The 26,690-nt window shown below is 40.2% G+C and overlaps 1 protein-coding gene and 1 long non-coding RNA gene across 5 annotated transcripts in view; both read left to right on the top strand.

The window, feature by feature from the left end:
• LOC308322782 overlaps positions 1-26,298 on the top strand; it is a 486,306-nt gene extending 460,008 nt beyond the window's left edge. The window contains exon 2 of the long non-coding RNA XR_013964753.1: positions 25,703-26,298. This is a non-coding gene — a long non-coding RNA (uncharacterized lncRNA). The remainder of the gene's footprint in view (positions 1-25,702) is intronic.
• Positions 1-26,298, top strand: part of apool (apolipoprotein O-like) — a 30,711-nt gene extending 4,413 nt beyond the window's left edge. Inside the window, exons 4-12 of one of the 4 annotated variants that reach the window (XM_080774220.1) lie at positions 1,169-1,223; positions 4,914-5,012; positions 7,471-7,562; positions 8,203-8,295; positions 9,399-9,514; positions 9,557-9,582; positions 10,700-10,819; positions 11,602-12,576; positions 24,913-26,298. In XM_080774220.1, coding sequence (XP_080630346.1) covers positions 1,169-1,223; positions 4,914-5,012; positions 7,471-7,562; positions 8,203-8,295; positions 9,399-9,514; positions 9,557-9,582; positions 10,700-10,819; positions 11,602-12,576; positions 24,913-25,004 — 1,668 coding nt within the window. In that variant the 3' untranslated portion in view covers positions 25,005-26,298. Of the gene's footprint in view, positions 1-1,168; positions 1,224-4,913; positions 5,013-7,470; positions 7,563-8,202; positions 8,296-9,398; positions 9,583-9,985; positions 10,121-10,699; positions 10,820-11,601; positions 12,577-24,912 lie in introns of all 4 variants that reach the window. The other 3 variants (XM_080774218.1, XM_080774217.1, XM_080774219.1) reach the window with 3 other exon arrangements.
• Positions 26,299-26,690: the final 392 nt, after the last annotated feature.

The raw sequence follows: 26,690 nt of genomic DNA, 5'->3' as shown, positions 1-26,690 counted from the left end.
TGTGTTGTCTTTGTATTTTTGTATTGTTTTCCCCCTGGTTTGTGTAACTGTAAAACATGTACAATCACATAGTGAGTGCAGTGCAAGCTCGCTTTAGGATTTTAACAATTCTGATTCCTTCTCAATTCCCTTTAAAACTCCTATAGGGGGCAACTTCTAAATCGACCCTGACAGGTCTGTATGAGAGTGTACAAATGGACACTGGTGGTCCTTGATAACTGCAAGAAAGCCACTGGCATTGTAATTGCATAGCAGACATTAAGTCCACAGACCAGCTCTGATAAACCTGGTTCCTAACTTCCTGGAAAACGGTTTCAAATGTGATGGAACCAATTCCATTGGTTCCCCAATGTCTGGGATCCCAACCCTAGACCTCGCATATCCAAGCAAGAACGCAGGTGTTGCTCCCCCGCCTGAAAAGCTCCATAAGAGATCTATTAAATGATCTCTGTCATAGCATACAGTAGATGTAGATCATAAGATGGCAGCCCCACAGAGTGGTGTAGGCCCTTGTGTGTGTGTGTGTGTGTGTGTGTGTGTGTGTGTGTGTGTGTTGATAGTGATGTGTGTGTGTGTGTGTGTGTGTGTGTGTGTGTGTTGATAGTGATGTGTGTCTATGCCTAAGGTTGCTGATGAGGTTGGACTGAGTTAACCCAGCCAACCCACCATGCGTCACCGAAATCTAATTCCACCCACCTCGGCTGGGTGATTATTTAGCTGAACTGAACTGAACTCATGCATGCTATCCCCTTGTTCAATTCCTTCTCCTCGTTCTGTTGATTCCATCACTCTGTGGCATTCTGTGAGCGTTGTATCTCTTCACATCCATCTGTCCTTTTCATGTGGTCACAGAGCACAGTTTCTATTGAAGCCCATTTCTGCCACCGAATAAAGCCATTTAAAAAAGGTGTGATATTTGAGGTTTTTTCCTCTTTTTTTTGGAAGAAGTCTTCCAAGTATGTGATGCAAGTCACGATTCCCACACAATGGGAGCGCGACGCGTCTACCCCGTACGTTTGTGCACATGGCAGACGACCAAGGGAGTCAGACAGGAAGAGGCTATGGTCTGGCTACCAGATGGGTGATCCGCTGTCAAGCCCTGAGGCTCAGAGATGTGACATCTTAGACTTGTTCCATCCCTGTGTGATGTTTGTTGTGTTCTCTGCAGGGCGCCTGTGTCTCTGTGAAGAATGGAGGTTTACACGTTTACCACGCTGGAGAAGGTGAGTCAACACTAAATAACTAACGAGGCTGTTTAATATATATATATATGGTTATGAGAAACATTTAAACACGGTACAAAACAAATCGAAACCTCATGGAATTACACCCCCCAGGATAAAAAGAAGATGGACAGAATATAAGAAATAACTTTGACAACTTTGAACTTGACAGATGTTTCTGAAGATAGTATTATCTGATACTATGCACAATGTTATCCCGGTAGGCAGTTAGAAAAACATGCTATACACATGTTATCCATAGACGGTTAATTCTATCAAAGGAAAAGTCTTGAACAAAGTCTGTGAAAGGCCTCCAGTATTAAAGCAAAATTTTTGCTGACTTTATCAGGTTTTTACATAAATTACAAAAATAAACTCTGTAGCAAACACAAGGCTTATGATATTAGCACGTTTGATAATCTTTGCAAATCCAGCAATCTCAGCTCCTGATTTATTTTATATCAACTTTTAATCCTGACTTGTCTACGTCCGTAAAAAACATAGCATATAGCCTTATTTAATTTGAATATGAACTTTGAAAAGTAAAATGTTGCCCTCCAAGATGATTTGAGTAGAGACTTAGAAGTCTCCTGTTGGAGACATTATCCCGCACTCAAAAAGTTGTGCCATGATTTGGAGAACGAAATTGGAAAACTTTGCCTAGGCCATAAATTCTTGGCCAGCCTGTACAAGAGTGCATTAACTCAACCCCTAAGGCAAATGTGATTTATTTAAAGCAAATTTGTTTTTCTTCCAACAGCCGCTGAGGATTGAGTCTACTCTTAAATGTCCTTCACATCGGACTCAATACATTTAATCAATATTTGTTTTGCCTAGTTGGTCCAGAATGAGTTAAAGTGCAATTTTTTCCAGTTTTTCATGTGTTTATGAGGTGTTAGTACTTCATTAGACACCCTGGATTCGTTATGTGTAATGGTGTACCCTTTGTATTTAGGGTTTCTTCGTGGAGGCTGAACCCTTGACAGTCAAACGGGCCAATGATATAAACACTGATAGTGTGACGTATAACTATCTCGCATGCACCTACTCACCTCCCCCTCATTATATAGCAATTTTAAATACCAGTTTAATAAGAAATTTGAACATGGCGTCGCTGGCGGCAGGGTGCTCTTGAGTGTACAAAACTGTGTGACAGCTGTCAGTCATTTGATTTTGACAGCAGGTGTGATCAATGGCTGAATAAAGCAATATTACACGAGTGCGTGTTCTTTATCGTCATTAATGCACGCCTGTGGTGCCGTAGGAACTCGCCAGAAAGCAGCAGCACCGGACCGCGGGTGAACAACATGTATCGGTTTGACTGCACGTCGTATTGCCTTGTCTGTCTGTGACGCCTCCAATCCTTTAGCTGCGGGGTTTATTTTCTCTCCTCTTAACGGCATGTCTGAACATCGTATGGAAATCGTAACGGTAGTCGCAGTAACCCACAGGTGTCTGTTTTTTTACGACGGCGTGAAGAAATGAATGGATGCTGTCGCACTTTGATCACAAAACCAAGACGCAGAGGCAGTGCTACTGGGTATTTGTAGCCTTGATTTATTTAGAAGTGAGGTGACAACTCCCCGTCGCCGGGGTTTATTCACAGTTCGGAGTTTCCGTATGACTCGTCAGAGTCGTATAGGTTGCCTGTGGACGAGAGACATGCAATTACTGCATTGTTTGAGACAAGTGGCATATTTAGTGAGGGAATGCGGTGTGTGTCTTACCGCCAGGCGCCCGATAGCGTGTGCACACCAGAGAGACCAGACCTTGACTGGGAGGAGGAGGGCTACGCTATTTATAGGCTGTAGGTGAGAGACGCAGGTGGGAAGCCATCGCTCTGATAAGAGGATGACAGCCGGTACGTACCGCCCCTCTATGATGCGTCCGAGAGGTTGACGCCGTGCCTCCACCTCCCTGTCTGTCTCTCCCCGGCGTGGAGGTGCCTACCTGGCCGGCGGTCCCTTAGCGAGACACCACCAATCGGGTTGTTATGCTGCTGTTATGTGGGCACGCACTGGGCAGACGTGTATTATTAAGGGAGGAGGACAATGGTGGAGATTAATTAATGCACATTAATATGAGAGCATAGTTAGATGTTTTACTTTTATGTGTGTACTGTGGAAATTATAAATAGCCTAGTTAAATGTGAATGTCAGGTTGAAGGAATACACAGTAAAAATGAATGATGTAATGGATAGTCATTGTCTTGCAAGCAATTATAGCGTTTGCAACTAATCCCGATTCCTATTTAGGAATGACCCGTCTGTCCAGAGCTGTGTTGCTGTGCAGTAGGTACAGACAACTAGACGGGCTGTAAGGACTGTGGGTACCCTGTAGACTAGAGGGAACTTTGGGGGAAATGCATATAAGAAGCAAATGTGTCGACGGTCCGATTGAATGAAATGTATCCAGCTGTTTCAGACATCTGTGATCGATGCAACATATCCCAGGGTACGCTGGGTCACACATTATGGGCCTGCCCAAAGATTATCCCATTTTGTAAAAATATATTTTCACGGTACAGCAGAGTATACAGTGTCAATATTGCTCCGGCTGCTCCGCTTGGTTGCTCCGACGCCTCTCTCGCGCTGCCATACGCTATACAACAGACGCTCAATGCTCTGCACTCTTAATAGCCAAAAGAATGCTTCACTAAATGGCTTAACGAATTTGTATCATTGGTACACCTGGAGAGGCTGCTGTGCAACGGGCTGGACAGTTTGGCAGCATTTGATTACATATGGGGCCCTATTACGGCTCATCTTGACGTGTAACTGCATGTCATCTTGTGCCCCAGCCTAAGTCCCTAAAACACCTACATTACCCCTTACATTATGCATAGGTGTGGTTGGGGCGTTACAATGATTAAACCAATCACTGCCATTGCCTTTTAAGAGCTCCATTATCCATTTAACATTATGCCCAGTGATTTACACACTATGGCCCATGGCCACGGAAGAGCGACACACGTTGCTGCCTTGAAATATAGCCTATTATTTATATTTGATGCAGAGGCCGGGTTGTTTTGTGTCCAGTAGCTCCAACACAGCCTTACTCGTGCACATTGTATCCGCTGATATTGGGAATTTTATATTACTTTAATCCATGAAATAGTTGCTGCGCAACAGGATGATGAAACTGAACGAGCACATTGCGCACAATGCGCCTTGGCACAATCTTATTTGACTAGATTATAGTACAATTCCAATTGCAGAGATTTGTGGAGAATTCAGACGGAACGAGACCTCTGAGCTGTGAATGTTGTGCAACATGCGACTCACCGCCTCAGAGTCAGGAGTGCATTCTTTTATCGAACAGAATTTGGTTGGAGGAGGCACTTTCCGTTGTCCTAAACCTGTGTGCATAAGATAGCAAATTTAGGGGAAAGCGCATCAACACGTCTACAGACACACCTCCACCCGCAAATATAGGAGTCGGCAAAATGAATAGTGGGTTGTGTGTGGCCGCAAGAGTGGAAGCTCCTAAATGCGTAATTCACGGAAAATGCTTATTACTTGCGGATAAAGCATGGCATAAGATGGAGCCCTAAAGCGTGGCAACGCTACTGCTATTGTGTCCAGTGTTCTCTCCAGAATAGGGACGCTAGGGGTCATGCGGTTAATGGTATTTCTATCTTTATGATCTCTCTCTCTCTCTCTCTCTCTCTCTCTCTCTCTCCCCCCCCAGATGTTTATCATTTCCTAAAAGACCCTCCTTCTGGCTTTGTGCCCAGAGTGGGGTGTATTGCCATGGCTGGCCTGCTGGGGGCGTTCCTAGCACGGAAAGGTAACCACACTCCCACTCATTACAACAATGTTTTAAAGACACCACACACAGGTTCTGGTGAAGACTCATCAGATCTACGTTGAGCTATACTTATTACTTACAGTATACATGCGTGACCCTCGACGACACAGCAGCTTGAACATAATGGTCCGTGAGGATTTGAGGATGTGCTAGTCACAATGTCCGTAATGATTACAGTCATATTATAATTTTGTAATGCATGAATGGTGCATAAATGTAACCTCAGAGAATGAGACTCACCTGTGTTTTGTGGGAGTGGCGCACAACGGGGAGGGAGTGACTCAATCTGAGGGGAATGGAGTGATGAAACTGTAAAAGTGTGAAAACTGTATACTGACCTGACGAAGATCTATGAAGATCGAAACGTTGTCGTTTAATTCAACAGAGTAATTCTTTACCAAAAGAATGGTGCCTCCCTTGCATAAATGTAACCTAACAACAGTTAGTTGTATTAAAAAGTATTTGAACATGGATATATATAATATAGCCTAACCAGCATCACCTGGTATATTCATTCGATACTTTACAATTCACAAATTTGCGGCTGCATGCATAATGCTTTCTCAACTAATACCTAATCCTAATGCATAATCCGATTATTAGAACATTGAACATGTTTTCTTCAGAATATCGAACGGTCAAAGCCAATTAATCAAAATATAAGGTACTCACAGGTTATGGGAACATATTGTAGGTAATTATGCAGTGATTACGCTTTTGCAGAGATCTTGTACAGTCTCCTCATAGAGCTTTTCAATTCAAGTGGTAAGTTTTCGAGATGGTACTGTGCATTCCATGTACATGTATCTGTCTTTGTGATTAACATTATGGTTTAACTTGCAAGTGACATGACCTCTTAGTCCCAGTGATCTACAGCCGTAAACGGCGTAAAGTCTGTTGGATGTTTCATCTTCAAATGTGTGTGTAACTGTATATTGTTGTTGAATTGTAGTAGTACAGCTTTGCACCTTTTGACTATAGTGATAATTAGTGGCCATGGGTTTTTTTAACCGGTCAGGATATCCGACTTCTGCTATTTTCTGGTATTATTCATAAAATAATGGTCGAAACCGGCAATTGCCGGTCTGATGCGACTGCTGATTGTGATGGCATTATTATTTTTTCTGGTTTTAAACACTCTATTTTGAAATAACATTTCAACATTGTGATGCACTTTCCTGATCAGTTTGCGAGAGCTCAGGGCTGCCAGACTGTGAAATGACGGAGTGCATGAGGGCTCTCTCGCAGACTTGATCGCTTATGAACCCTATAGTTTACTGATTCTGGGGGAAACATTCAGCGGAAATAGATCTACTAGCTCGCAATGCATGTTTGCCAAAAATAGCCAATCTATAAACTCAATTGCATCACACCTCGTTCCATCGGCTGGACACCCAATGGCCGCGTTTATATGAAGGGCGATCATTCCGAATAAATACTTCCGAATAAAATACTTCGGAAGTAATGTTTTTTGCTTCGAGTTTCCATGGGAAATGAAATGGTCATTCCGAATGAGTGTTTATATGGAAAAGTGCTATAAGACATGATACATGTTAATTCACGTGAAACTACGCCATCTGTTGGACACTTACTTTGAAATCCCATCATTTCATTCCGCAGTAGCTTTGAGGCTGCTGGTTGGATAGGGGCGGGCATATATGTTTACCGTCTCCCGCTGCGGCTCCCCTTCTCCGCTGGGAAGGTGATCATCTCGTTTTTATTTGTACTTTATTATCTACAGCACGGCCAGGGCACGCAACACACTTATTATTGTATCGGGTCCCCGTTTTTGGTGTGGATTTCGGTTCACGAAATAACGCGCTCTATGTGCAAACTCCTCGGCGCGCCTTGGATATGAGCGCCTTGGAGCATGCTCAGAAAGACCAGAATGAACTTACATCCGAAGCAGTACTGTATACATGAGTCCAATTTTCTTCAAATCGCATTGAACATTGGAATAATCCGGCCAGTGACATCGGAATGGTTTTTAGATCGCATCGAGCATTTTCATTCGGATTTAAGTTTTTGTAGGTGTTTATATGACAACGTTTAATAGGATTTAACTTCTATTCGGAATGAAAAGGGGATTTAACTGTCCATGTAAACGTAGCCAATGATGTTAACTAAACAATGATAGTGATTCTATATGACATGTTTACATTCCACACGCCATATGCATTCCTGTACCATAACGTTGACTATGAAAAGAAAGTAAAGATAGCGATATAGCTCAACCCTGTGGTATGCATGACATAACGGTGGTAATGTGGTTATGAAAGCCCAAGCCCCACTAGGCTTTTTCACTAAAAAAGAAAATCAGTAATTGCCTGCGAGTGACACCACTAGTTTTATTGATGTATTCAATAAATCAGGCTTTATTTTATGTTAGACTATATTTTAATACCCTAATTCCAACAATGGTTGATGTTGTGTGCAGGTTCTCGCCTTCAGAGAGTGGCTGCTTCTCTGGGCATGGCGAGTGCTGGCGCCGCTCTGTGCTACCCGGCCCAAACTGTTGCTGTAGTAAAGGTAACAGTAGTCTGGACCGTACTGACCAACACTTGGCTCAGACCCCATACTGACAATATGCATAAAACGAATTAATTTGGGCTTAGAATGCTAGGGAGTGGCAATTGCCAGCCCCCCATCCCCGGACCCCGAATGACACCGCTGCCAGAGCACTGCTCCTTTTCATTCTAAACATTCAGGGACTAATGCCCAATTTATAACAAAATGAACAGCTCTGCAAACAGGCAATGTGATCTAGTGTGCAGGCAATAACTTTTTGTAGGTATAAATTGAGCTTTAAAACCCATTCTGACCTGAGATCAGATTAAAAAAATGTCTTCTACATCCTGACAGTTTTCTGAAAAAGCTATGTTTCTATGTCAGTCGTTATTCGATTTTACAAAAACAGCAGACCTACAAGCTCATAGCGCGCCACTCGGTGGCGCGCTATGAGCTTGTAGATCTGCTGTTTTTCAATAGCTGAAGCATAACATGATGCTAACACCAAAAGGGGTTCCCGCCCCAAAATGGGTTAAGAGCACACCAGCCTTTTTGACAACTCTCTCATAGGAGTTCGCTCCTCAAGTTGTTTTCTATACGTTATTGAGTTCTAATGCCCTGTTCATGGTTGTTATTGAAGTCCGATGCCTCTCCTCCACAGGTGACGAGTAAGAAGGTCTATTCTGCAGGCGAGTGGAGTGGCTCTACGGTGTCCTCTCTGTTCAAGTCCAAACCAAAGGAACTTCCACCTCAGGTAAACCAACCAACATCCTTAAAACCACTACACCCCACCCCCCACGAATGATATAACTTCCATGCAACTTTATTTTACAGCTCGTACCACTGATCAGCACGTTACATCACCCAGTAGTTACAAATTGAGAGCCCTCCCTCCCAAAATAGATGGAACTGACTGCACGCGCTCACACACACACACACACACACACCAGTTTGTGCTTCTCTCTCTCACACTCGCACACATCCTTCCATCATCGAGACTCTAAATTAGCATGGGGTTAGTTTAATAAGTTTTTTATTTTTAATAATATTCTTCCCTGATGTGGAATGCTCAGATAAAAACATCACTGATTATCTTGTAATTCTATCCTTGCCTTGGACAAATGACAATTAAATGTAATCCGATGCTGCACCGAGTATTACCAAAACATTTCCAGCCAAGGGTCAAGGTTTGTCTTGTGACATGCACTTACTGTTTAATACAGCTGTGGTAACATTACAGGCCGTGACATTGTTCTACTTGTAGCCTCCTCAACAGCTAATGAAACATCATAGATTTTACAGTTGTCATATCATCTGCATAATTTAGTAGCAAGATTGGTTGGCGGATCATTTTCGTTTGGCGCCCCCCCCAATTTTTTAAATTTCTTTCTAAAAGCGAAGGGTCTTGATTTAAGTCTGATTAAGTCAAACGCAAATATGTTAACACAATCAGCACCGGGATTCCTTCAAAATAGAAGCTCGGGGTGCCTGGAAGATATGGATGCTTTTACTCTGTAAAGCCCCCCCAGAAGTCAGAAATGAAGATCCGTTTTGATCCATCTGATCAAAACGGAAAGCTCCTTAGATTAGGAGATACGAGGGATTCTTTCTGCAGTGGTAAACATGGAAATGACCGCGACCGCGGATGAACGTAGCGCGATGAGTATGGTGGCCTTGGAGGCCAACTAAAAAAGGAAATTCAAGAATATTCTTCTCTCATTTGATATTGAAAATACGCTAGGACGTGTACACACGCTAGGACGTGTACACAGTTACACACGCATTTGGATGAACCGTCGATATGGGATAATTTGACGTTTCCCAGGTCTACTTGACGACGCTTTCTTTTCCAATCAGCCAGAAGATGTTCCAGTCGTGGTGGAGTCTCCCGCTCCAGAGGTCCCTCCAGCAGAGGGCGCCCCTTCCTCTGACACAGAAACGCTGGTTGAGTCCGCAGCGGCAGAGCCACTTCCTGTGGGTGAAGAACCAGCAGCCCCTGCGGCAGAGCCACTTCCCGTCGTAACAGAGGAACCTTCACCAGGTGTGTGTGAGTGTGTGTGTGTGTGTGTGTGTGTGTGTTCGCTCTCTCTCTCCAGTCTCCGTCTGTCCTCTCACTTAGGGTACATTTATTGTAGACATAAATTGCACAGAGCAAGCAGTTCATTTAATCCAGCTGTTTTTATACATGCACAAGAACTGTAATGACACGTAGCTCTCAAGTGGTTATATTTTTTAATACAAATAATTTTATACATAAAAACAAATCAAAGAAATTCCATAAATTAAGTAGTAGTTCAAATGAAGTAGTGAAAATAACCGATTTAAAAGTTTGCGCGCTTGTAGATCTGTTATTTTCACTAGTTTGTGTCCCGGGGCGAACGTTCCTACAGTATACATGATGGACTGTTTGAACCTTTTTGGTCTCTCTCCATTGTGGTGTCCAGGCACCGTGGTAGAAGGTGTTCCAGCAGAGCCTGCTTCTGAGGCTCCAGAGACCACCTCTCCTCCCACAGCGGTGGAGACGCCTCCAGCCGAGTCCATCGGCGCTGCTTCTCAGGAACCTCCAGGACCTTCATCAAGTAAATCTAAATATCCATTGATCTCTTGCTTCCCAATGCACATATTCCCCTCAGTTAAGTCACACTTTGGTACAGTCACTGGGATTTTATTTATTTTACAGTCAGTGGTAATTTACAGTGTTTAGTCATTTACATTTTTGGCACAGGCGTCTTGACAGCGGACATATATTCCACAAGGTTAATACATGTTTAAGGGCAGATTGCGGTTTCCATGCTGCTGTCATGGAAATGGTGTTTAATGTGTCAGACAGACACAGACACACACACACACACACACACACACACACACACACACACACACACACACACACACACTAGATTTTGTTCAAGCTGCGAGAGAGAGAGAGAGAGGAGCCATAGAGCATTCTCTACTCGGGTAGAGCGTGGTTTGATGAAGATCAAGGTGGTTAAGTATGAAACCAGCTCTGCAGTAAAGTCCTCTGTGTTCATTTAACTCCAGATAGTGTATATAAGTGGATAAACTACTCACACACTACCTCTCTCATGATGTACTGCATTACCTCTTAGCTCTCACTGACCCCGTTGCTGCCGTTTCTCCTCTTCTTCTGCTCCTTCCAGCCGAAGAATCTGCACCTGCTGCCGAGGAACCGCCTGAAGAACTCCTCGCACCTACCTCCTCCGTGGTGGAGGAGTCATCACCTCCACCAGAACTCTCCGCTGCACAGAGCACTTCCACAGGTGCTAAGAATATTGTTTTCCTTCTCTGTCTCACGCACGCACGCGCACATTTTGGCAGTGGTGGACTTTAACTAAGTACATTTTCTGAAGTACTGTACATTTCAGAGGCACTTTGAGAATTTCCATTTTTTGCTACTTGATTCTTCCACTCCATTTCAGAAAAAAATATAATGGGCCAATGTGAAAAGGGTGGGATTTATTCCTCGGCCTTGTAAGAATGTGCGAAAATACTTTCACGTAAATTGCATGCTGCGAGTCATGATTTGACGCAACGGACCAATCCTGTAAACATCGGACAGATCCGTGTTGTTCACATGACTATAGAGATAGTGTGTATGGAATGGATCAAATATGTAGGAGTAATATTTAAAAAATCACACTCGTGTGAAGTGAGGGGCGCTTTTATCATACAATGTATGACATACGTCAGCCAATCAAATCGTCACATTCCATGGTACAAACACACACACAAAGCTGTGCATAGGATGGGCTAGCGCCTGTCAATGTGTTTTGCAAAAATCTGCCTCATGGTTGCGCTATACCAAGCCATTCTGGAAGATTTGAGGCAGAGGTTCGGAATTGGCATCCAGGGAGATGCCGGAGATTAGCTGGTAACCATACTGGTAAAAATACTCTCTCCATGCCTTCGGCGATTCTGAAATGGGCATTCTGCATAATGAGGGCATTTACTTTAGCTAACTAGTATAAGATCTGTGTCACACCACTGCATTTTGGATCTTGGTGCTTAATCACTGATGTTGTGTATCTTGTCTTGTGTCTAGAAGCTGTGGTAGAATCTGTCCCTGCTGCCGAGGAACCTGCATCTAGCCCCGAGCAGGCGGTTACAACTGAGTCCATCGTTGCATCTCAGGAATCCACCCCCATACCAGTATCTGCTGAAGTCAGCCCAGAAGCAGTGGTTGAAGCTGTCTCTGAAGCTGGGCCAGAAGCAGTGGTTGAAGCTGTCTCTGAAGCAGTGGTTGAAGCTGTACCAGAAGCAGTGGTTGAAGCTGTCTCTGAAGCAGTGGTTGAAGCTGTACCAGAAGCAGTGGTTGAAGCTGTTTCTGAAGCTGTACCAGAAGCTGTACAAGAAGCAGTGGTTGAAGCTGTTTCTGAAGCTGTACCAGAAGCTGTACAAGAAGCAGTGGTTGAAGCTGTTTCTGAAGCTGTACCAGAAGCAGTGGTTGAAGCTGTACCAGAAGCATTGTTTGAAGCTGTGTCTGAAGCTGTACCAGAAGCAGTGGTGGAAGCTGTGGCTGAAGCTGGACCAGAAGCTGTACAAGAAGCAGTGGTTGAAGCTGTTTCTGAAGCTGGACCAGAAGCAGTGGTTGAAGCTGTACCAGAAGCAGTGGTTGAAGCTGTACCAGAAGCATTGTTTGAAGCTGTGTCTGAAGCTGTACCAGAAGCAGTGGTGGAAGCTGTGGCTGAAGCTGGACCAGAAGCAGTGGTAGAAGCTGTACCAAAAGCAGTGGTAGAAGCTGTGGCTGAAGCTGGACCAGAAGCAGTGGTAGAAGCTGTACCAGAAGCAGTGGTAGAAGCTGTCTCTGAAGCTGAACCAGAAGCAGTGGTAGAAGCTGTCTCTGAAGCCAGCCCAGAAGCAGTGGTAGAAGCTGTCTCTGAAGCCAGCCCAGAAGCAGTGGTTGAAGCTGTTTATGAAGCCGGACCAGCAGTTGTTGAAGCGTCAGCAGTGACTGAACCCCCACCAGCCTCAGTGCAGACAGCTGCTACAGTAGACCTCCTTGCAGAGACTTCCGGAGGTAATATGTGAACTATATACACTCACTCACTCACTCACTCACACACACACACACACAAACCCCAACAAGTAACTTGTGAATTCTTTAACCATTACACAGCCGCTACTACTAACCCATCGTTTTTGTCATTTCGTCATTTTTTTAAAATCTTCAAAAATGATGAAAAACTGCGCGCTATAGTATGCCGTACGATATGGGCTATAGCCCACGGTCCAAAATGATGAGAAACGATTCTAACTTTTTTTTTCAAAATTTCAAAAAACATGGGCTATAACCCATCGTTTTTGTCATTTCGTCATTTTTTTCAAATCCTCAAAAATGATGAAAAACTGCGCACTATAGTATGCCGTACGATATGGGCTATAGCCCACGGTCCAAAATGATGAGAAACGAGGCAAACTTTTTTTTTCTAAATTTCAAAAAACATGGGCTATAACCCATCGTTTTTGTCATTTCGTCATTTTTTTCAAATCCTCAAAAATGATGAAAAACTGCGCGCTATAGTATGCCGTACGATATGGGCTATAGCCCACGGTCCAAAATGATGAGAAACGAGGCTAACTTTTTTTTTCAAAATTTCAAAAAACATGGGCTATAACCCATCGTTTTTGTCATTTCGTAATTTTTTTCAAATCCTCAAAAATGATGAAAAACTGCGCGCTATAGTATGCCGTACGATATGGGCTATAGCCCACGGTCCAAAATGATGAGAAACGAGGCTAACTTTTTTTTTCAAAATTTCAAAAAACATGGGCTATAACCCATCGTTTTTGTCATTTCGTCATTTTTTTCAAATCCTCAAAAATGATGAAAAACTGCGCGCTATAGTATGCCGTACGATATGGGCTATAGCCCACGGTCCAAAATGATGAGAAACGAGGCTAACTTTTTTTTTCAAAATTTCAAAAAACATGGGCTATAACCCATCGTTTTTGTCATTTCGTCATTTTTTTCAAATCCTCAAAAAAGATGAAAAACTGCGCGCTATAGTATGCCGTACGATATGGGCTATAGCCCACGGTCCAAAATGATGAGAAACGAGGCTAACTTTTTTTTTCAAAATTTCAAAAAACATGGGCTATAACCCATCGTTTTTGTCATTTCGTCATTTTTTTCAAATCCTCAAAAATGATGAAAAACTGCGCGCTATAGTATGCCGTACGATATGGGCTATAGCCCACGGTCCAAAATGATGAGAAACGAGGCTAACTTTTTTTTCCAAAATTTCAAAAAACATGGGCTATAACCCATCGTTTTTGTCATTTCGTCATTTTTTTCAAATCTTCAAAAATGATGAAAAACTGCGCGCTATAGTATGCCGTACGATATGGGCTATAGCCCACGGTCCAAAATGATGAGAAACGAGGCTAACTTTTTTTTTCTAAATTTCAAAAAACATGGGCTATAACCCATCGTTTTTGTCATTTCGTCATTTTTTTCAAATCCTCAAAAATGATGAAAAACTGCGCGCTATAGTATGCCGTACGATATGGGCTATAGCCCACGGTCCAAAATGATGAGAAACGAGGCTAACTTTTTTTTTCAAAATTTCAAAAAACATGGGCTATAACCCATCGTTTTTGTCATTTCGTCATTTTTTTCAAATCCTCAAAAAAGATGAAAAACTGCGCGCTATAGTATGCCGTACGATATGGGCTATAGCCCACGGTCCAAAATGATGAGAAACGAGGCTAACTTTTTTTTTCAAAATTTCAAAAAACATGGGCTATAACCCATCGTTTTTGTCATTTCGTCATTTTTTTCAAATCCTCAAAAATGATGAAAAACTGCGCGCTATAGTATGCCGTACGATATGGGCTATAGCCCACGGTCCAAAATGATGAGAAACGAGGCTAACTTTTTTTTTCAAAATTTCAAAAAACATGGGCTATAACCCATCGTTTTTGTCATTTCGTAATTTTTTTCAAATCCTCAAAAATGATGAAAAACTGCGCGCTATAGTATGCCGTACGATATGGGCTATAGCCCACGGTCCAAAATGATGAGAAACGAGGCTAACTTTTTTTTCCAAAATTTCAAAAAACATGGGCTATAACCCATCGTTTTTGTCATTTCGTCATTTTTTTCAAATCTTCAAAAATGATGAAAAACTGCGCGCTATAGTATGCCGTACGATATGGGCTATAGCCCACGGTCCAAAATGATGAGAAACGAGGCTAACTTTTTTTTTCTAAATTTCAAAAAACATGGGCTATAACCCATCGTTTTTGTCATTTCGTCATTTTTTTCAAATCCTCAAAAATGATGAAAAACTGCGCGCTATAGTATGCCGTACGATATGGGCTATAGCCCACGGTCCAAAATGATGAGAAACGAGGCTAACTTTTTTTTTCAAAATTTCCAAAAACATGGGCTATAACCCATCGTTTTTGTAATTTCGTCATTTTTTTCAAATCCTCAAAAATGATGAAAAACTGCGCGCTATAGTATGCCGTACGATATGGGCTATAGCCCACGGTCCAAAATGATGAGAAACGAGGCTAACTTTTTTTTCCAAAATTTCAAAAAACATGGGCTATAACCCATCGTTTTTGTCATTTCGTCATTTTTTTCAAATCTTCAAAAATGATGAAAAACTGCGCGCTATAGTATGCCGTACGATATGGGCTATAGCCCACGGTCCAAAATGATGAGAAACGAGGCTAACTTTTTTTTTCTAAATTTCAAAAAACATGGGCTATAACCCATCGTTTTTGTCATTTCGTCATTTTTTTCAAATCCTCAAAAATGATGAAAAACTGCGCGCTATAGTATGCCGTACGATATGGGCTATAGCCCACGGTCCAAAATTATGAGAAACGAGGCTAACTTTTTTTTTCAAAATTTCAAAAAACATGGGCTATAACCCATCGTTTTTGTCATTTCGTAATTCTTTTCAAATCCTCAAAAATGATGAAAAACTGCGCGCTATAGTATGCCGTACGATATGGGCTATAGCCCACGGTCCAAAATGATGAGAAACGAGGCTAACTTTTTTTTTCAAAATTTCAAAAAACATGGGCTATAACCCATCGTTTTTGTCATTTCGTCATTTTTTTCAAATCTTCAAAAATGATGAAAAACTGCGCGCTATAGTATGCCGTACGATATGGGCTATAGCCCACGGTCCAAAATGATGAGAAACGAGGCTAACTTTTTTTTTCAAAATTTAAAAAAACATGGGCTATAACCCATCGTTTTTGTCATTTCGTCATTTTTTTCAAATCCTCAAAAATGATGAAAAACTGCGCGCTATAGTATGCCGTACGATATGGGCTATAGCCCACGGTCCAAAATGATGAGAAACGAGGCTAACTTTTTTTTTCAAAATTTCAAAAAACATGGGCTATAACCCATCGTTTTTGTCATTTCGTCATTTTTTTCAAATCTTCAAAAATGATGAAAAACTGTGCGCTATAGTATGCCGTACGATATGGGCTATAGCCCACGGTCCAAAATGATGAGAAACGAGGCTAACTTTTTTTTTCTAAATTTCAAAAAACATGGGCTATAACCCATCGTTTTTGTCATTTTGTCATTTTTTTCAAATCCTCAAAAATGATGAAAAACTGCGCGCTATAGTATGCCGTACGATATGGGCTATAGCCCACGGTCCAAAATGATGAGAAACGAGGCTAACTTTTTTTTTCTAAATTTCAAAAAACATGGGCTATAACCCATCGTTTTTGTCATTTCGTAATTTTTTTCAAATCCTCAAAAATGATGAAAAACTGCGCGCTATAGTATGCCGTACGATATGGGCTATAGCCCACGGTCCAAAATGATGAGAAACGAGGCTAACTTTTTTTTTCAAATTTTCAAAAAACATGGGCTATAACCCATCGTTTTTGTCATTTCGTCATTTTTTTCAAATCCTCAAAAATGATGAAAAACTGCGCGCTATAGTATGCCGTACGATATGGGCTATAGCCCACGGTCCAAAATGATGAGAAACGAGGCTAACTTTTTTTTTCAAAATTTCAAAAAACATGGGCTATAACCCATCGTTTTTGTCATTTCGTCATTTTTTTCAAATCTTCAAAAATGATGAAAAACTGCGCGCTATAGTATGCCGTACGATATGGGCTATAGCCCACGGTCCAAAATGATGAGAAACGAGGCTAACTTTTTTTTTCAAAATTTCAAAAAACATGGGCTATAACCCATCGTTTTTGTCATTTCGTAATTTTTTTCAAATCCTCAAAAATGATGAAAAACTGCGCGCAATAGTATGCCGTACGATATGGGCTATAGCCCACGGTCCAAAATGATGAGAAACGAGGCTAACTTTTTTTTTCAAAATTTCAAAAAACATGGGCTATAACCCATCGTTTTTGTCATTTCGTCATTTTTTTCAAATCCTCAAAAATGATGAAAAACTGCGCGCTATAGTATGCCGTACGATATGGGCTATAGCCCACGGTCCAAAATGATGAGAAACGAGGCTAACTTTTTTTTTCAAAATTTCAAAAAACATGGGCTATAACCCATCGTTTTTGTCATTTCGTCATTTTTTTCAAATCTTCAAAAATGATGAAAAACTGCGCGCTATAGTATGCCGTACGATATGGGCTATAGCCCACGGTCCAAAATGATGAGAAACGAGGCTAACTTTTTTTTTCAAAATTTCAAAAAACATGGGCTATAACCCATCGTTTTTGTCATTTCGTCATTTTTTTCAAATCCTCAAAAATGATGAAAAACTGCGCGCTATAGTATGCCGTACGATATGGGCTATAGCCCACGGTCCAAAATGATGAGAAACGAGGCTAACTTTTTTTTTCAAAATTTCAAAAAACATGGGCTATAACCCATCGTTTTTGTCATTTCGTCATTTTTTTCAAATCCTCAAAAATGATGAAAAACTGCGCGCTATAGTATGCCGTACGATATGGGCTATAGCCCACGGTCCAAAATGATGAGAAACGAGGCTAACTTTTTTTTTCTAAATTTCAAAAAACATGGGCTATAACCCATCGTTTTTGTCATTTCGTCATTTTTTTCAAATCCTCAAAAATGATGAAAAACTGCGCGCTATAGTATGCCGTACGATATGGGCTATAGCCCACGGTCCAAAATGATGAGAAACGAGGCTAACTTTTTTTTTCTAAATTTCAAAAAACATGGGCTATAACCCATCGTTTTTGTCATTTCGTAATTTTTTTCAAATCCTCAAAAATGATGAAAAACTGCGCGCTATAGTATGCCGTACGATATGGGCTATAGCCCACGGTCCAAAATGATGAGAAACGAGGCTAACTTTTTTTTCCAAAATTTCAAAAAACATGGGCTATAACCCATCGTTTTTGTCATTTCGTCATTTTTTTCAAATCCTCAAAAATGATGAAAAACTGCGCGCTATAGTATGCCGTACGATATGGGCTATAGCCCACGGTCCAAAATGATGAGAAACGAGGCTAACTTTTTTTTCAAAATTTCAAAAAACATGGGCTATAACCCATCGTTTTTGTCATTTCGTCATTTTTTTCAAATCTTCAAAAATGATGAAAAACTGCGCGCTATAGTATGCCGTACGATATGGGCTATAGCCCACGGTCCAAAATGATGAGAAACGAGGCTAACTTTTTTTTTCAAAATTTCAAAAAACATGGGCTATAACCCATCGTTTTTGTCATTTCGTAATTTTTTTCAAATCCTCAAAAATGATGAAAAACTGCGCGCTATAGTATGCCGTACGATATGGGCTATAGCCCACGGTCCAAAATGATGAGAAACGAGGCTAACTTTTTTTTTCAAAATTTCAAAAAACATGGGCTATAACCCATCGTTTTTGTCATTTCGTCATTTTTTTCAAATCCTCAAAAATGATGAAAAACTGCGCGCTATAGTATGCCGTACGATATGGGCTATAGCCCACGGTCCAAAATGATGAGAAACGAGGCTAACTTTTTTTTTCAAAATTTCAAAAAACATGGGCTATAACCCATCGTTTTTGTCATTTCGTCATTTTTTTCAAATCCTCAAAAATGATGAAAAACTGCGCGCTATAGTATGCCGTACGATATGGGCTATAGCCCACGGTCCAAAATGATGAGAAACGAGGCTAACTTTTTTTTTCAAAATTTAAAAAAACATGGGCTATAACCCATCGTTTTTGTCATTTCGTCATTTTTTTTAAATCCTAAAAAATGATGAAAAACTGCGCGCTATAGTATGCCGTACGATATGGGCTATAGCCCACGGTCCAAAATGATGAGAAACGAGGCTAACTTTTTTTTTCAAAATTTCAAAAAACATGGGCTATAACCCATCGTTTTTGTCATTTCGTCATTTTTTTCAAATCTTCAAAAATGATGAAAAACTGCGCGCTATAGTATGCCGTACGATATGGGCTATAGCCCACGGTCCAAAATGATGAGAAACGAGGCTAACTTTTTTTTTCAAAATTTCAAAAAACATGGGCTATAACCCATCGTTTATGTCATTTCGTCATTTTTTTCAAATCCTCAAAAATGATGAAAAACTGCGCGCTATAGTATGCCGTACGATATGGGCTATAGCCCACGGTCCAAAATGATGAGAAACGAGGCTAACTTTTTTTTCCAAAATTTCAAAAAACATGGGCTATAACCCATCGTTTTTGTCATTTCGTCATTTTTTTCAAATCTTCAAAAATGATGAAAAACTGCGCGCTATAGTATGCCGTACGATATGGGCTATAGCCCACGGTCCAAAATGATGAGAAACGAGGCTAACTTTTTTTTTCTAAATTTCAAAAAACATGGGCTATAACCCATCGTTTTTGTCATTTCGTCATTTTTTTCAAATCCTCAAAAATGATGAAAAACTGCGCGCTATAGTATGCCGTACGATATGGGCTATAGCCCACGGTCCAAAATGATGAGAAACGAGGCTAACTTTTTTTTTCTAAATTTCAAAAAACATGGGCTATAACCCATCGTTTTTGTCATTTCGTAATTTTTTTCAAATCCTCAAAAATGATGAAAAACTGCGCGCTATAGTATGCCGTACGATATGGGCTATAGCCCACGGTCCAAAATGATGAGAAACGAGGCTAACTTTTTTTTTCAAAATTTCAAAAAACATGGGCTATAACCCATCGTTTTTGTCATTTCGTCATTTTTTTCAAATCCTCAAAAATGATGAAAAACTGCGCGCTATAGTATGCCGTACGATATGGGCTATAGCCCACGGTCCAAAATGATGAGAAACGAGGCTAACTTTTTTTTTCAAAATTTCAAAAAACATGGGCTATAACCCATCGTTTTTGTCATTTCGTCATTTTTTTCAAATCTTCAAAAATGATGAAAAACTGCGCGCTATAGTATGCCGTACGATATGGGCTATAGCCCACGGTCCAAAATGATGAGAAACGAGGCTAACTTTTTTTTTCAAAATTTCAAAAAACATGGGCTATAACCCATCGTTTTTGTCATTTCGTAATTTTTTTCAAATCCTCAAAAATGATGAAAAACTGCGCGCTATAGTATGCCGTACGATATGGGCTATAGCCCACGGTCCAAAATGATGAGAAACGAGGCTAACTTTTTTTTCAAAATTTCAAAAAACATGGGCTATAACCCATCGTTTTTGTCATTTCGTCATTTTTTTCAAATCTTCAAAAATGATGAAAAACTGCGCGCTATAGTATGCCGTACGATATGGGCTATAGCCCACGGTCCAAAATGATGAGAAACGAGGCTAACTTTTTTTTTCAAAATTTCAAAAAACATGGGCTATAACCCATCGTTTTTGTCATTTCGTCATTTTTTTCAAATCCTCAAAAATGATGAAAAACTGCGCGCTATAGTATGCCGTACGATATGGGCTATAGCCCACGGTCCAAAATGATGAGAAACGAGGCTAACTTTTTTTTTCAAAATTTCAAAAAACATGGGCTATAACCCATCGTTTTTGTCATTTCGTCATTTTTTTCAAATCCTCAAAAATGATGAAAAACTGCGCGCTATAGTATGCCGTACGATATGGGCTATAGCCCACGGTCCAAAATGATGAGAAACGAGGCTAACTTTTTTTTTTCAAAATTTCAAAAAACATGGGCTATAACCCATCGTTTTTGTCCACGGTCCAAAATGATGAGAAACGAGGCTAACTTTTTTTTTCAAAATTTCAAAAAACATGGGCTATAACCCATCGTTTTTGTCATTTCGTAATTCTTTTCAAATCCTCAAAAATGATGAAAAACTGCGCGCTATAGTATGCCGTACGATATGGGCTATAGCCCACGGTCCAAAATGATGAGAAACGAGGCTAACTTTTTTTTTCAAAATTTCAAAAAACATGGGCTATAACCCATCGTTTTTGTCATTTCGTCATTTTTTTCAAATCTTCAAAAATGATGAAAAACTGCGCGCTATAGTATGCCGTACGATATGGGCTATAGCCCACGGTCCAAAATGATGAGAAACGAGGCTAACTTTTTTTTTCAAAATTTAAAAAAACATGGGCTATAACCCATCGTTTTTGTCATTTCGTCATTTTTTTCAAATCCTCAAAAATGATGAAAAACTGCGCGCTATAGTATGCCGTACGATATGGGCTATAGCCCACGGTCCAAAATGATGAGAAACGAGGCTAACTTTTTTTTTCAAAATTTCAAAAAACATGGGCTATAACCCATCGTTTTTGTCATTTCGTCATTTTTTTCAAATCCTCAAAAATGATGAAAAACTGCGCGCTATAGTATGCCGTACGATATGGGCTATAGCCCACGGTCCAAAATGATGAGAAACGAGGCTAACTTTTTTTTTCTAAATTTCAAAAAACATGGGCTATAACCCATCGTTTTTGTCATTTCGTCATTTTTTTCAAATCCTCAAAAATGATGAAAAACTGCGCGCTATAGTATGCCGTACGATATGGGCTATAGCCCACGGTCCAAAATGATGAGAAACGAGGCTAACTTTTTTTTTCAAAATTTCAAAAAACATGGGCTATAACCCATCGTTTTTGTCATTTCGTAATTTTTTTCAAATCCTCAAAAATGATGAAAAACTGCGCGCTATAGTATGCCGTACGATATGGGCTATAGCCCACGGTCCAAAATGATGAGAAACGAGGCTAACTTTTTTTTTCAAAATTTCAAAAAACATGGGCTATAACCCATCGTTTTTGTCATTTCGTCATTTTTTTCAAATCTTCAAAAATGATGAAAAACTGCGCGCTATAGTATGCCGTACGATATGGGCTATAGCCCACGGTCCAAAATGATGAGAAACGAGGCTAACTTTTTTTTTCAAAATTTCAAAAAACATGGGCTATAACCCATCGTTTTTGTCATTTCGTCATTTTTTTCAAATCCTCAAAAATGATGAAAAACTGCGCGCTATAGTATGCCGTACGATATGGGCTATAGCCCACGGTCCAAAATGATGAGAAACGAGGCTAACTTTTTTTTTCAAAATTTCAAAAAACATGGGCTATAACCCATCGTTTTTGTCATTTCGTCATTTTTTTCAAATCCTCAAAAATGATGAAAAACTGCGCGCTATAGTATGCCGTACGATATGGGCTATAGCCCACGGTCCAAAATGATGAGAAACGAGGCTAACTTTTTTTTTCAAAATTTCAAAAAACATGGGCTATAACCCATCGTTTTTGTCCACGGTCCAAAATGATGAGAAACGAGGCTAACTTTTTTTTTCAAAATTTCAAAAAACATGGGCTATAACCCATCGTTTTTGTCATTTCGTAATTCTTTTCAAATCCTCAAAAATGATGAAAAACTGCGCGCTATAGTATGCCGTACGATATGGGCTATAGCCCACGGTCCAAAATGATGAGAAACGAGGCTAACTTTTTTTTTCAAAATTTCAAAAAACATGGGCTATAACCCATCGTTTTTGTCATTTCGTAATTTTTTTCAAATCTTCAAAAATGATGAAAAACTGCGCGCTATAGTATGCCGTACGATATGGGCTATAGCCCACGGTCCAAAATGATGAGAAACGAGGCTAACTTTTTTTTTCAAAATTTAAAAAAACATGGGCTATAACCCATCGTTTTTGTCATTTCGTCATTTTTTTCAAATCCTCAAAAATGATGAAAAACTGCGCGCTATAGTATGCCGTACGATATGGGCTATAGCCCACGGTCCAAAATGATGAGAAACGAGGCTAACTTTTTTTTTCAAAATTTCAAAAAACATGGGCTATAACCCATCGTTTTTGTCATTTCGTCATTTTTTTCAAATCCTCAAAAATGATGAAAAACTGCGCGCTATAGTATGCCGTACGATATGGGCTATAGCCCACGGTCCAAAATGATGAGAAACGAGGCTAACTTTTTTTTTCTAAATTTCAAAAAACATGGGCTATAACCCATCGTTTTTGTCATTTCGTCATTTTTTTCAAATCCTCAAAAATGATGAAAAACTGCGCGCTATAGTATGCCGTACGATATGGGCTATAGCCCACGGTCCAAAATGATGAGAAATGAGGCTAACTTTTTTTTTCTAAATTTCAAAAAACATGGGCTATAACCCATCGTTTTTGTCATTTCGTCATTTTTTTCAAATCTTCAAAAATGATGAAAAACTGCGCGCTATAGTATGCCGTACGATATGGGCTATAGCCCACGGTCCAAAATGATGAGAAACGAGGCTAACTTTTTTTTTCAAAATTTAAAAAAACATGGGCTATAACCCATCGTTTTTGTCATTTCGTCATTTTTTTCAAATCCTCAAAAATGATGAAAAACTGCGCGCTATAGTATGCCGTACGATATGGGCTATAGCCCACGGTCCAAAATGATGAGAAACGAGGCTAACTTTTTTTTTCAAAATTTCAAAAAACATGGGCTATAACCCATCGTTTTTGTCATTTCGTCATTTTTTTCAAATCCTCAAAAATGATGAAAAACTGCGCGCTATAGTATGCCGTACGATATGGGCTATAGCCCACGGTCCAAAATGATGAGAAACGAGGCTAACTTTTTTTTTCTAAATTTCAAAAAACATGGGCTATAACCCATCGTTTTTGTCATTTCGTCATTTTTTTCAAATCCTCAAAAATGATGAAAAACTGCGCGCTATAGTATGCCGTACGATATGGGCTATAGCCCACGGTCCAAAATGATGAGAAACGAGGCTAACTTTTTTTTTCTAAATTTCAAAAAACATGGGCTATAACCCATCGTTTTTGTCATTTCGTAATTTTTTTCAAATCCTCAAAAATGATGAAAAACTGCGCGCTATAGTATGCCGTACGATATGGGCTATAGCCCACGGTCCAAAATGATGAGAAACGAGGCTAACTTTTTTTTTCAAAATTTCAAAAAACATGGGCTATAACCCATCGTTTTTGTCATTTCGTCATTTTTTTAAAATCTTCAAAAATGATGAAAAACTGCGCGCTATAGTATGCCGTACGATATGGGCTATAGCCCACGGTCCAAAATGATGAGAAACGAGGCTAACTTTTTTTTTCAAAATTTCAAAAAACATGGGCTATAACCCATCGTTTTTGTCATTTCGTCATTTTTTTCAAATCCTCAAAAATGATGAAAAACTGCGCGCTATAGTATGCCGTACGATATGGGCTATAGCCAATGGTCCAAAATGATGAGAAACGAGGATAACTTTTTTTTTCAAAATTTCAAAAAACATGGGCTATAACCCATCGTTTTTGTCATTTCGTCATTTTTTTCAAATCCTCAAAAATGATGAAAAACTGCGCGCTATAGTATGCCGTACGATATGGGCTATAGCCCACGGTCCAAAATGATGAGAAACGAGGCTAACCTTTTTTTTTCAAAATTTCAAAAAACATGGGCTATAACCCATCGTTTTTGTCATTTCGTCATTTTTTTCAAATCTTCAAAAATGATGAAAAACTGCGCGCTATAGTATGCCGTACGATATGGGCTATAGCCCACGGTCCAAAATGATGAGAAACGAGGCTAACTTTTTTTTTCTAAATTTCAAAAAACATGGGCTATAACCCATCGTTTTTGTCATTTCGTCATTTTTTTCAAATCCTCAAAAATGATGAAAAACTGCGCGCTATAGTATGCCGTACGATATGGGCTATAGCCCACGGTCCAAAATGATGAGAAACGAGGCTAACTTTTTTTTTCAAAAAAGGCTAGTAAAAACTCATAAATAGTCTGGATTTTTGGTGGTTAGGTGACCACTGAACTACAACATGACGTCACGAGCCGCGGTGAAGAGCGAACCACCGCCACCGCTCCAGCCCTTCTCTCTGTTTTTACTCGCCACCGCTCAATGTTATTTCAGCTCCGGTGGTCAGCTCACCACCGCCGGAGCGGTGGTCACCTCACCACCGAAAATCCAGACTATGAATAGGCCTTAACCCTTGCCCTCTCGTCCACCAGGGGGAGCTGGTGCTCAGGACGACCCAGCCATGATGGACTTCGGCCAGTCCAGCCATGAAGACGACGACCTGTACAGCACACGCACAAGCTGAGAGTCACCAGAACAATAGACTCGCGTGGCCAGACCGTTTTCCCTCGTACAATTTTCAAATGCTTCTGCTGATGCAGCCTTTCAGCACGGAAGCGATGTGATTTAAAGGGGAAAGCGGACGTGAACCTCCTCCCCACTTCTGTTTTGTCTTTACAGACATGCAAATGTATCCTAATATGAATCAAAACAATCAAAGCATATATATACTGTAGCTTGCTCATTAGCAGAAATTAAAATTCAAAAATTAAATGTAAAGATAAAGATAATTAATTTAAAAATGACAAACTGATGATTCTGATTTCGGGAGGTGTAGTTCCAGAATGGAGCATTCGGAGATTGTGGAATAGTTTATCTGGTTACGCGAGACTACCAAAACAACAACAATGCTGTCACTCATTCAGACAAAGTGTTTACATTCTGAAATAAAAGAACAGTTAAGTAATGTGAATAGAAGCTTTGCTTGTTAACCCCTTTTTGACCTGGGAACGATTCTGCAAATGTCTTCTAAATCCTGACAGTTTTCTTGAAAAAGCTATGTTTTTCTATGTCGGTTGTTCTCAAACACTTTCATGTCACCTTTCACGATTCTTCAAAAATAGCAGACCGACAAGCTCGTAGCGCGCCACCGAGTGGCGCGATACGAGCTTGTAGATCTGCTATTTTTCAATAGCTTAAAGTATAACATAATGCTTAGCGTAGTTAAAACACCAAAAGGGGTTCCCGCCCAAAATGGGTTAAAGAATCTTTGAACCAACATTTCCAATGCTGTTTCCTTTTCTAAATCTGTTTCTTACCTCATAAATGGTCCAAGTCTAATGCATACTTAGAGAGACGAGTAGACGGCTCGGTTTGTACTTGGCAGAGTGCAGGACAGAATGCTAGACAATACAAGCTTATGCTGTACATTTGAAACTGTTAAAACTACTTTGAAACTGGAATACCTGTTTTGGATTTTTAACAAGCTCAGTTATTTACATGCAACAACCATCGTACGACAGACGGACAGAGTATACAATAATGCTTAAGTGTACTGTAAGTGTTTTACAACAGATGGCAAAGTTGTTTATTGTTCTCCTTGTTGCTGTCTGTTAAATATAAGAATTGCCTCTTGTGCTCATTACTGCATGGTGTTGTTTTAATTTATTTGCTTTAGCCTGCTGTGTTGGCAGACTACACATGCTTGTACCAGTGATCAACATGGTAAAAACCATACCAGTGAAGTTTAGTCAAACACCTTCCTGTCCACAAATGTTGCTTTGGGTAAATAAATAAGGCGTATATATTTTTCACACAAATGCTTGTGAGTTTTGTTTTTAATTGTTTTTCCAGAAGCACCCAGAAATTCCGCAATTTCCGGAATTTGCAATTTCCGCAATTTTCAATTTCTGCAATTTCGGCAATTTGCTTTTTTTCAATTTCCTCAATTTCCGCAATTTCCGTAATTTCCGCAATTTCCTCAATTTCCGCAATTTTCAATTTCCGCAATTTCCGTAATTTCCGCAATTTCGGCAATTTGCTTTTTTTCAATTTCCTCAATTTCCGCAATTTCCGTAATTTCCGCAATTTCCTCAATTTCCGCAATTTCCGCAATTTCGGCAATTTCGGCAATTTGCTTTTTTTCAATTTCCGCAATTTCCGCAATTTCCAATTTCCGCAATTTCCGTAATTTCCGCAATTTCGGCAATTT

The sequence above is a fragment of the Protomyctophum bolini genome, assembly GCF_963924005.1.
Source record: "Protomyctophum bolini genome assembly, chromosome: 10".
Classification (NCBI taxonomy): Eukaryota; Metazoa; Chordata; class Actinopteri; order Myctophiformes; family Myctophidae; genus Protomyctophum; species Protomyctophum bolini.
Note: the sequence above shows the minus strand (reverse complement) of the source record. Positions and strands in the feature narration are given on the sequence as shown.